The sequence below is a fragment of the Oncorhynchus mykiss genome, chromosome 22, assembly GCF_057628025.1.
Source record: "Oncorhynchus mykiss isolate SJ-2025 chromosome 22, ASM5762802v1, whole genome shotgun sequence".
Classification (NCBI taxonomy): domain Eukaryota; kingdom Metazoa; phylum Chordata; class Actinopteri; order Salmoniformes; family Salmonidae; genus Oncorhynchus; species Oncorhynchus mykiss.
This window is the reverse complement of record NC_143043.1, coordinates 56,497,708-56,509,976: the sequence shown is the minus strand read 5'-3', so window position 1 is coordinate 56,509,976 and position 12,269 is coordinate 56,497,708. Positions and strand designations below refer to the sequence as shown.

General features: G+C 51.8%; 1 protein-coding gene across 1 annotated transcript in view; it reads left to right on the top strand.

Moving 5' to 3' along the window:
- fam117bb (family with sequence similarity 117 member Bb) overlaps window positions 1–5,865 on the top strand; it is an 88,838-nt gene extending 82,973 nt beyond the window's left edge. The window contains exons 5-7 of the mRNA XM_036959508.2: window positions 1,162–1,594; window positions 3,919–4,042; window positions 4,945–5,865. Coding sequence (XP_036815403.2) covers window positions 1,162–1,594; window positions 3,919–4,042; window positions 4,945–5,236 — 849 coding nt within the window. The 3' untranslated portion in view covers window positions 5,237–5,865. The remainder of the gene's footprint in view (window positions 1–1,161; window positions 1,595–3,918; window positions 4,043–4,944) is intronic.
- The last annotated feature ends 6,404 nt before the right edge of the window (window positions 5,866–12,269 follow it).

Genomic DNA, 12,269 nt, shown 5'->3' with positions numbered 1-12,269 from the left:
GAGAGACTGGATGGGGCCGTTCCTCCCCAGAGAGACTGGGCTGGATGGGGCCGTTCCTCCCCAGAGAGACAGGGCTGGATGGGGCCGTTCCTCCCCAGAGAGACTGGGCTGGATGGGGCCGTTCCTCCCCAGAGAGACTGGGCTGGATGGGGCCGTTCCTCCCCAGAGAGACTGGGCTGGATGGGGCCGTTCCTCCCCAGAGAGACAGGGCTGGATCGGGCCGTTCCTCCCCAGAGAGACTGGGCTGGATGGGGCCGTTCCTCCCCAGAGAGACTGGATGGGGCCGTTCCTCCCCAGAGAGACTGGATGGGGCTGTTCCTCCCCAGAGAGACTGGATGGGGCCGTTCCTCCCCAGAGAGACAGGGCTGGATGGGGCTGTTCCTCCCCAGAGAGACAGGGCTGGATGGGGCCGTTCCTCCCCAGAGACACTGGATGGGGCCGTTCCTCCCCAGAGAGACTGGATGGGGCCGTTCCTCCCCAGAGAGACTGGGCTGGATGGGGCCGTTCCTCCCCAGAGAGACAGGGCTGGATGGGGCCGTTCCTCCCCAGAGAGACTGGGCTGGATGGGATTGACTTTGCACCTAATTTATCTCCTCCAACTGAGATGCTGTTGATCCCAAGGTCACTAGACCTCAGAGTTGGGTTCTATTACTTTGTTGTTAAAGACCTTCTTATTGGTATTGTTGATTAAACATCTGTCTGTGTGGGACACTGTCTATGAGTGGTATTTGCGTAAGTCAATTTACAAGGTGAGTGTGTGGTTGACTTGTATTTAGACTACACACACACACACACACACACACAGACACACACACAGAGAGAGAGAGCAGCAGGAATAGTTCAGTGGAGTTGTGTTGCTGCTTCATGTTGAGTGTTAAGGGATAAGTGGTTATTGAGGTTTCTAATGTCGAAGAGAAGAAGAGTGTTATAAAGGGGATTCAGGTCCTCCTTGTCAAGCCCTTTGGAGTTGCCCTCCTAAACCACCAACACTTTCCTCTCTCTCTCTCTCTCTCTCTCTCTCTCACACTCTCTCTCTCTCTCACACTCTCTCTTTCTCTCTGTCTATCTCTCACACTCTCTCTGTCTCTGTCTCTCTCTCTCACTCACTCACTCACTCACTCACTCACTCACTCACTCACTCTCACTCAACTCTCTCTCCAGGCTCCAATCCCAAAGACTGTCCTGATTCCCATCAAGTCCTATGTGTCTCGGTTCCGGAACAGTGTGGAAGGGCTGAACCAAGAAATAGAGAGGATCATCATCTGTGACGCAGGAGAGAGGGACGACCCCCACCATGTCCCAGACGGACGCCGTGCCCCCCCTCCGCTGTCCCAACGCCCCTCCTCTCCTTCAATCATATCACAGTGCTACAGTAGCTCTGCTTTCCGCAGCATCAACACCCAGACACCCCAGGGTGGGAGAGGGGCCTGTGGAGGTGGCGCGGTCAGTAACAGCAGCCGCTCCGAGTCCGTCTCCCCCTCTTTCCTGACTGTCCCCACCGACACAGAGATGACGGGGGAGAGAGGGGGAGACGGAGTGGGAGAGAGCCCCTTGCCTAATAGTGATGAGCTGCTAACGGACTGCAGAGAAAAAGGTGAGGACTGCCCTAGGGAACATCAGATACATAGCAGAGACCCTCCCTCTCTCCCTACCTCCCTACTGGTCAATAAATACAATTGTATTTATACAGATTTTTTTTTTTATGAACCAGACTAGTTAGCCGAGTCCTCTTCCACTAGAATGAACCAGACTAGTTAGCCGAGTCCTCTACCACTAGAATGAACCAGACTAGTTAGCCGAGTCCTCTTCCACTAGAATGAACCAGACTAGTTAGCCGAGTCCTCTACCACTAGAATGAACCAGACTAGTTAGCCGAGTCCTCTTCCACTAGAATGAACCAGACTAGTTAGCCGAGTCCTCTTCCACTAGAATGAACCAGACTAGTTAGCCGAGTCCTCTACCACTAGAATGAACCAGACTAGTTAGCCGAGTCCTCTACCACTAGAATGAACCAGACTAGTCAGCCGAGTCCTCTTCCACTAGAATGAACCAGACTAGTTAGCCGAGTCCTCTACCACTAGAATGAACCAGACTAGTTAGCCGAGTCCTCTACCACTAGAATGAGCCAGACGTAGCAGGTGAGCCCTCTTCCACTAGAATGAACCAGACTAGTTAGCCGAGTCCTCTTCCACTAGAATGAGCCAGACGTAGCAGGTGAGTCCTCTTCCACTAGAATGAGCCAGACGTAGCAGGTGAGCCCTCTTCCACTAGAATGAGCCAGACGTAGCAGGTGAGCCCTCTTCCACTAGAATGAGCCAGACGTAGCAGGTGAGCCCTCTTCCACTAGAATGAGCCAGACGTAGCAGGTGAGCCCTCTTCCACTAGAATGAGCCAGACGTAGCAGGTGAGCCCTCTTCCACTAGAATGAGCCAGACGTAGCAGGTGAGCCCTCTTCCACTAGAATGAGCCAGACGTAGCAGGTGAGCCCTCTTCCACTAGAATGAGCCAGACGTAGCAGGTGAGCCCTCTTCCACTAGAATGAGCCAGACGTAGCAGGTGAGTCCTCTTCCACTAGAATGAGCCAGACGTAGCAGGTGAGCCCTCTTCCACTAGAATGAGCCAGACGTAGCAGGTGAGCCCTCTTCCACTAGAATGAGCCAGACGTAGCAGGTGAGTCCTCTTCCACTAGAATGAGCCAGACGTAGCAGGTGAGCCCTCTTCCACTAGAATGAGCCAGACGTAGCAGGTGAGCCCTCTTCCACTAGAATGAGCCAGACGTAGCAGGTGAGCCCTCTTCCACTAGAATGAGCCAGACGTAGCAGGTGAGCCCTCTTCCACTAGAATGAGCCAGACGTAGCAGGTGAGCCCTCTTCCACTAGAATGAGCCAGACGTAGCAGGTGAGCCCTCTTCCACTAGAATGAGCCAGACGTAGCAGGTGAGCCCTCTTCCACTAGAATGAGCCAGACGTAGCAGGTGAGCCCTCTTCCACTAGAATGAACCAGACGTAGTAGGCATAAAAAAAACATACAACCGTTTTTCAGGGAAACTTTGGTTGGAAATACTGTGTCCCTGAAATCCGGATGTTAGCCATTTCTTGTGAACTTGCATAGCCTACGCTAGAATGAACGATTTGCATCTTTAGCAATCTATTGATAGGTCAGCCACCTGTCATTCATAAAGTGAGTAATGACAGGGAACTACTACTGGTTTGACAGTCTGCTGTGTGTCCCGCCTCCTGGTACCTGGGTATTTGTGTTGCGTGCACTGTGGTACCAGTCAAATGTCTTTACACGAGGGAGAGATGCTCCTTCCACGTCCCTGTGAGTCAATTTGAACGTCGCGTATAGAGCCCCACGGTGGAGGTTTCATAGTACCCATAAAACCTAGCGTTCAAATTATGACTCATATTGTGGTACTCCGTAATGTGGTAACAAGTCGAAATCCACTTAGTTTTGTTTTAATGGCACATTCATTTATTGTATTTAATCTGTTTCATTAAAGGTAAGCGATTTACTTTGATGGACGAGCAGCAAGCTTGACTCATTTATTAAAGGAACTGACTAAATAAAGTCAATCTCATATACAGTATCTTTACCATTCAGAAATCATACAATGTAGTTATACAGTGGGGCAAAAAAAGTATTTAGTCAGCCACCAATTGTGCAAGTTCTCCCACTTTAAAACATGAGAGAGGCCTGTAATTTTCATCAAAGGTACACTTCAGCTATGACAGACAAAATGAGGGGGAAAAAATCCAGAAAATCACATTGTAGGATTTTTAATGAATTTATTTGCAAATTATGGTTTATTTATTTATTATTATTATTTATGATTTATTATGGAAAACACTGTGCCGCCCAGGCTGATAACTGATCATGTGTGTTATAATTACTCATAATAATAATGACTTTTCCCAGACCTCGGGCCCAGCTCTCCGCTCCCTAAATACGCCTCCTCTCCTAAACCCAACAACAGCTACATGTTCAAACGAGAGCCTCCTGAGGGCTGCGAGAGAGTCAAGGTCTTCACTGAGGAAACACAGTCAGTACTTTTTACTCTCATATCAATGATCATGTTGTTGTTTCTTAACATCCTTCTCCTCTTGTTCTGCCTTTATCTCTCTGCCTGAGAGTGCAGAGCATTAAACCTTGAGATGATGATAATGACCCCAGACTAGCTGAGTCAGAATGTGCTGTTATGTTTAGTGACACTTCTGTTCTCTCTGTGTGTTCGCGGTTGTCCTCCTCTCTTCTCCCCCCTCTCCTCTCTCCTCCTCTCCCCCTCTCTTCTCTTCTACCCTCCTCTCCTCTCCTCCCCTCCTCTCCTCTCTTCTCCCCCCTTCTCCCCTCTTCTCCCCCCTCCTCCCCTCTTCTCCCCCCTCCTCCCCTCCCCTCCTCTCCCCCCTCCTCCCTTCTCCCCTCCTCTCCCCTCTTCTCCACTCCCCTCCTCTCCTCTCTTCTCCTCTCCTCTCCTCTCCTCTCCTCTCCTCTCCTCTCCCCTCCTCTCCTCTCCTCCTCTCCTCTCCTCCCCTCCTCTCGTCCTCTCCTCCCCTCTCCCTTCCTCCTCTCGTCCTCTCCTCTCCTCCCCTCTCCCCTCCTCTCCTCTCCTCTCCCCTCCTCTCCCCTCCTCTCCCCTCCTCTCTTCTACCCCCCTCTCCTCTCTTCTACCCTACTCTCCTCTCTTCTACCCTCCTCTCCTCTCTTCTCCCCTCCTCTCCCCTCCTCTCTTCTACCCCCCCTCCTCTCTTCTACTCTCCTCTCTTCTACCCTCCTCTCCTCTTTTCCTCTCCTCTCCTCTTTTCCTCTCCTCTCTTTTCCTCTCCCCTCTCTTTTCCTCTCCCCTCTCTTTTCCTCTCCCCTCTCCTCTCTTCTACCCTCCTCTCCTCTCTTTTCCTCTCCCCTCCCCTCCTCTCCTCTCCTGTTCTTTCCCCTCCCCTCCCCCAGGTCCAAGCCTCCCCAGCAGGTCCCTCAGTTCCTCACAGGTCCAGACAGGAACAAGGTCAACTTCATCCCCAACAGTGGCTCTGCCTTCTGCCTCGTCAGCATCCTCAAGCCCCTCCTACCCACGACCATACAGGAACGAAACCTCGAGCCCGTCCTCCCCACGACCACCCAGGAGCTCAGCCTAAAGAGCCCCGTGGCCGGGCCAAACCTTACCTTGTCCCCCCTCAGCACACCTCTTACTGGGGCTTCCCTCAGCCTTTCTCCCCTGACCCTGGACCAACAGACCAGCTAGAGTCCCTATCAACAGACCAGCTAGAGTCCCTACCAACAAACCAGCTAGAGTCCACCATAACTACAGGCCCCAAACCAGCCCCACAATAACCAGCAGACAACCACAACAACAAATGAACACCAGACCCCTTCAGATCAGAACCACCAGAATCCCGGTGCACAAACTCCCAGCGGATCCTTTTCTAATCATATGGCAGAATAACATGCTCCTCCTGGACCTCTGCAGCTTTGTAGTTGATATAGAGTTAGATATGTTTACTACTACCACCCTATAACCTCTGACCCTGTAACCTCTGAGTGTTGACAGGACAGCGGACGCATGGCCCTGCCACTCCTCTCCCTTCTCACTCCTCGTAGGGAGCAGACAAAATGGACACCCCACAGCCAGTGGTTTGAAGTGAACTGATCTCAACAACCGAGATTCTCATTGATCTCAGAGATGAATCTAAACCTAAAGATTGTTTCCGTACCCCATTCATGTTTACCTGTGACAGTGGTAGTATCCATCTGCATCTTTCCTGGAAAGAAAATAAGTAGTCTGTATTTTGTCATATTTTTTTGCAGTGGAGCTTTGTATCAGAAATGTATTTTTATGTAATGCGTGTAATAAACAAACAATGATTTTTCCCAGTTCAGTTCTCAGTGAGACCACGAGACCTGGTTACGATCACAATGCTCTCAGGTTGACAAAGGTCCTAGATCTCCTCAGTGACTCAGATGCAGAGGGGCATATTATGTGGTGGAGGTGGTTCCATAACTTTCCAAGAGTTCTAGAACCTTTCAAGAGTTCCAAGAGTTTTAGAACCTTTCAAGAGTTCCAAGAGTTCTAGAACCTTTCAAGAGTTCCAAGAGTTCTAGAACCTTTCAAGAGTTCCAAGTGTTCTACAAACTTCCAAGAGAAGTAAAGAGGAAAGTGAATGTGCCTGTTTTCCAACCTGGCTCATCAGGGTCAAGAGTCTACAATGTCCTTAGCCTCATCTCTTGTCTGTCTGTCTGTCTGTCTGTCTGTCTGTGGACAGGGAGAAGAACCCAGTTGTTTGAATAGTGTCTGTCTGTCTGTCTGTCTGTCTGTCTGTCTGTCTGTCTGTCTGTCTGTCTGTCTGTCTGTCTGTCTGCCTGTCTGCCTGCCTGTCTGTCTGTCTGTCTGTGGACAGGGAGAGGAACCCAGTTGTTTGAATAGTGTCTGTCTTATCTGTTGGACACACAACCAGTGTCACCGTGCTGGACGGTACCCTATTCCCTATGTAGTGCACTACTTTTGACGAGAGCCCATAGGGGAGTGCACCATATAGGGAATAGTGCGCCATTCATGACGCATGCTGACCTTTCAGATACATCAGGGAACAAAGAGAGAGATGGGGAGTAGCAGAGCAGCATAGAACTCCACACGTTTCTTCTGTTGATCTAACAGGGAATAGAAAATAAAGGAAGGAATGGAAGGTACCTCGACACTACGAGAGAAAGCCTGCCTTGGAGAAATAAAGAATATAGAATATGGTTCAGCCGTAACAATTTGTATGATAAGTAACCAATTAGATTTAACAGGACATGTGGCTGTTGTTGCTCTAACTAACCAGATTCCAATGCCTCCAGGATGAAGTTCCCCCTATGTACAGATCTAGGATCAGCTTCCCCTCACCTTAATCCTAACCTTAATCCTAACCTTAATCCTAACCTTAACCAGTCTGTGGGGGAAACTCCAAGATCAGCATCAAGGAGAAACTTCACCCTACACCATTCTGGTGTATGTAATGAATACAATACTCTGCCATAAAAATGGAAGAGGCAATTACTCAATAGACAATTACTCAATAGACAATTACTCAATAGACAATTACTCAATAGACAATTACTCAATAGACAATTACTCAATAGACAATTACTCAATAGACAATTACTCAATAGTCAATTACTCAATAGTCAATTACTCAATAGTCAATTACTCAATAGACAATTACTCAATAGACAATTACTCAATAGACAATTACTCAATAGACAATTACTCAATAGACAATTACTCAGTAGACAATTACTCAATAGACAATTACTCAATAGACAATTACTCAATAGACAATTACTCAATAGACAATTACTCAATAGACAATTACTCAATAGACAATTACTCAATAGACAATTACTCAAAAGACAAAGGAATGAATGTGTTTGTCTGCTGCCAATCAAAACCATGCATGGCTTAAAATGACTAGTATAAATCGTAAAATGGATCAGCTTCACGAGAGGTTGAGAGGTTTGACAACTGTACCACGTAGAATTCAGGATAGTTGGAACAGATTGTTCATGTCCCAACAGTGGCTCTGCCTTCTGCCTCGTCAGCATCCTCAAGCCCCTCCTACCCACGACCATACAGGAACGAAACCTCAAGCCCGTCCTCCCCACGACCACCCAGGAGCTCAGCCTGAAGAGCCCCGTGGCCGGGCCAAACCTTACCTTGTCCCCCCTCAGCACACCTCTTACTGGGGCTTCCCTCAGCCTTTCTCCCCTGACCCTGGACCAACAGACCAGCTAGAGTCCCCTACCAACAGACCAGCTAGAGTCCCCTATCGACAGACCAGCTAGAGTCCCCTACCGACAGACCAGCTAGAGTCCCCTACCGACAGACCAGCTAGAGTCCCCTATCGACACACCAGCTAGAGTCCCCTATCGACAGATCAGCTAGAGTCCCCTACCAACAGACCAGCTAGAGTCCCCTACCGACAGACCAGCTAGAGTCCCCTATCGACAGACCAGCTAGAGTCTCCTATCGACAGACCAGCTAGAGTCCCCTATCGACACACCAGCTAGAGTCCCCTATCGACAGATCAGCTAGAGTCCCCTACCAACAGACCAGCTAGAGTCCCCTACCGACAGACCAGCTAGAGTCCCCTATCGACAGACCAGCTAGAGTCTCCTATCGACAGACCAGCTAGAGTCTCCTATCGACAGACCAGCTAGAGTCCCCTATCGACAGATCAGCTAGAGTCCCCTACCAACAGACCAACTAGAGTCCCCTACCGACAGACCAGCTAGTGTCCCCTACCGACAGACCAGCTAGAGTCCCCTATCGACAGACCAGCTAGAGTCCCCTATCGACAGACCAGCTAGAGTCCCCTACCGACAGACCAGCTAGAGTCCCCTACCGACAGACCAGCTAGAGTCCCCTATCGACAGACCAGCTAGAGTCCCCTACCGACAGACCAGCTAGAGTCCCCTACCGACAGACCAGCGAGAGTCCCCTATCGACAGACCAGCTAGAGTCCCCTATCGACAGACCAGCTAGAGTCCCCTATCGACAGACCAGCTAGAGTCCCCTACCGACAGACCAGCTAGTCGCCTATCGACAGACCAGCTAGAGTCCCCTACCAACAGACCAGCTAGAGTCCCCTATCGACAGACCAGCTAGAGTCCCCTATCGACAGACCAGCTAGAGTCCCCTACCAACAGACCAGCTAGAGTCCCCTATCGACAGACCAGCTAGAGTCCCCTATCGACAGACCAGCTAGAGTCCCCTACCAACAGACCAGCTAGAGTCCCCTATCGACAGACCAGCTAGAGTCCCCTATTGACAGACCAGCTAGAGTCCCCTACCAACAGACCAGCTATAGTCCCCTACCAACAGACCAGCTAGAGTCCCCTATCGACAGACCACCTAGAGTCCCCTACCGACAGACCAGCTAGAGTCCCCTACCGACAGACCAGCTAGAGTCCCCTATCGACAGACCAGCTAGTCCCCTATCGACAGATCAGCTAGAGTCCCCTACCAACAGACCAGCTAGAGTCCCCTACCGACAGACCAGCTAGAGTCCCCTATCGACAGACCAGCTAGAGTCTCCTATCGACAGACCAGCTAGAGTGTCCTATCGACAGACCAGCTAGAGTCCCCTATCGACAGATCAGCTAGAGTCCCCTACCAACAGACCAACTAGAGTCCCCTACCGACAGACCAGCTAGTGTCCCCTACCGACAGACCAGCTAGAGTCCCCTATCGACAGACCAGCTAGAGTCCCCTATCGACAGACCAGCTAGAGTCCCCTACCGACAGACCAGCTAGAGTCCCCTACCGACAGACCAGCTAGAGTCCCCTATCGACAGACCAGCTAGAGTCCCCTATCGACAGATCAGCTAGAGTCCCCTACCAACAGACCAGCTAGAGTCCCCTACCGACAGACCAGCTAGAGTCCCCTATCAACAGACCAGCTAGAGTCCCGTACCAACAGACCAGCTAGAGTCCCCTATCAACAGACCAGCTACAGTCCCCTATCAACAGACCAGCTAGAGTCCCCTATCGACAAACCAGCTAGAGTCCCCTATCGACAGACCAGCTAGAGTCCCCTATCGACAGAGCAGCTAGAGTCCCGTACCTACAGACCAGCTAGAGTCTCCTATCAACAGACCAGCTAGAGTCCCCTATCAACAGACCAGCTTGAGTCCCCTATCAACAGACCAGCTAGAGTCCCCTATCAACAGACCAGCTAGATTCCCCTATCAACAGACCAGCTAGACCAGCTGTTGTGTCCAAAAACACAACAGGGTACACCTCTACCCTGCTGACTGATACCGTTCTACCCTGCTGACTGCTACCCTGCTGCCTGATACCCTGCTGCCTGATACCCTTCGAACCTGCTGACTGATACCATTCTACCCTGCTGCCTGCTACCTTGCTGACTGCTACCCTGCTGCCTGATACCATTCTACCTTGCTGCCTGATACCCTCTACCCTGCTGCCTGATACCCTTCTACCATCCTCCTTGCTACCCTGCTGCCTGATACCCTCCTTCCCTGCGGTGTTTAGCCCAGCATGTGTTTAGCCCAGCATGTGTTTAGCCCAGCATGTGTTTAGCCCAGCAGGTGTTTAGCCCAGCAGGTGGTTAGCCCAGCATGTGGTTAGCCCAGCATGTGTTTAGCCCAGCATGTGGTTAGCCCAGCAGGTGGTTAGCCCAGCAGGTGGTTAGCCCAGCAGGTGGTTAGCCCAGCATGTGTTTAGCCCAGCATGTGTTTAGCCCAGCATGTGTTTAGCCCAGCAGGTGGTTTGGTCTATTGTGCCAAAAAAGCCAGGCCACTCAGGTGGCAACCACGTTCTTGGTAGGTTCTGTTTGATATTAAGCCTAATTTTGTTTGCCTAATCTCTGTGGCTGCCTGCTGGGTCAGTCAGGGACAGACAGACCTTTACCCCCCAGCCCATGGGATCGCAGCTCTCAGATTCCTCTCTTCCGTGCACCCTAGCGTGTCTCATTGTTAGCGGCTCAGCTCAGATAAAGTGCAGTTGGTTTAGACCGCACAAAAGGATCAGCTGGTTCAACACAGTGTGTGTGTCCCAAATGACCCCCCCCCCCCCCCCCCCCTATACAGTGCACTACTGTTTCCACGAGGACCCATAGTGCTAGTAGTGCACAATGAAGGGAATAGGGTGCATTTGGGAGGGACCTAGTATGTCGTACAGAACTCTCTCCACCAGGTCCAGGCCTCCACTGAGCTGTTCCTGTTTTCCTTACAGGAGATAAGTGCTGGGCCAGAGAGCTTTCACTGCACACAGAATAACATATGACTGAAGGGTCATTAGAGAGGAACAGCCATGGGGGGAGGGACAGTGGGGAGAGGGACAGCCATGGGGAGAGGGACAGCCATGGGGAGAGGGACAGGCATGGGGAGAGGGACAGCCATGGGGAGAGGGACAGCTATGGGGAGAGGGACAGCCATGGGGAGAGGGACAGCCATGGGGAGAGGGACAGTGGGGAGAGGGACAGCCATGGGGAGAGGGACAGCCATGGGGAGAGGGACAGCCATGGGGAGAGGGACAGGCATGGGGAGAGGGACAGCCATGGGGAGAGGGACAGCCATGGGGAGAGGGACAGCCATGGGGAGAGGGACAGTGGGGAGAGGGACAGCCATGGGGAGAGGGACAGGCATGGGGAGAGGAACAGCCATGGGGAGAGGGACAGCCATGGGGAGAGGGACAGTGGGGAGAGGGACAGCCATGGGGAGAGGGACAGCCATGGGGAGAGGGACAGTGGGGAGAGGGACAGCCATGGGGAGAAGGACAGCCATGGGGAGAAGGACAGCCATGGGGAGAGGGACAGCCATGGGGAGAGGGACAGCTATGGGGAGAGGGACAGCCATGGGGAGAGGGACAGGCATGGGGAGAGGGACAGCCATGGGGAGAGGGACAGCCATGGGGAGAGGGACAGCCATGGGGAGAAGGACAGCCATGGGGAGAAGGACAGCCATGGGGAGAGGGACAGCCATGGGGAGAGGGACAGCCATGGGGAGAGGGACAGCCATAGGGAGAGGGACAGTGGGGAGAGGGACAGCCATGGAGAGAGGGACAGCCATGGGGAGAGGGACAGCCATGGGGAGAGGGACAGCCATGGGGAGAAGGACAGCCATGGGGAGAGGGACAGCCATGGGGAGAGGGACAGTGGGGAGAGGGACAGCCATAGGGAGAAGGACAGCCATGGGGAGAGGGACAGCCATGGGGAGAGGGACAGCCATGGGGAGAGGGACAGCCATGGGGAGAGGGACATTGGGGAGAGGGACAGCCATGGGTAGAGGGACAGCCATGGGGAGAGGGACAGCCATGGGGAGAGGGACAGCCATGGGGACTGGAGACAACAACAAAACAACACGTCCCCTTCGACAATCATCCATATCTCCTCTATCTGACGGCTGTTAATGGGAATTTAGTTTGCTCGGTCTCAAATGAATATAAACATGCATATCAGGCTCTGACTCTATTGGTTCAGCCATATCGATAACATTAGTAATGGCGTCTTTTTGTAGCTACTAACTCCACTTCGGTTCGTTGGACAAAGCCTACGGGGAAATTAATGGTGATTTATTGGGTGTTTTGGAAAAATGCAGAAAGTAAGCACAAAGACGACACGAGCACTGTCTAGATGACAGGAGCACTGTCTAGATGACAGGAGCACTGTCTAGATGACAGGAGTACTGTCTAGACGACAGGAGCACTGTCTAGACGACAGGAGCACTGTCTAGACGACATTAGCACTGTCTAGACGACAGGAGCACTGTCTAGACGA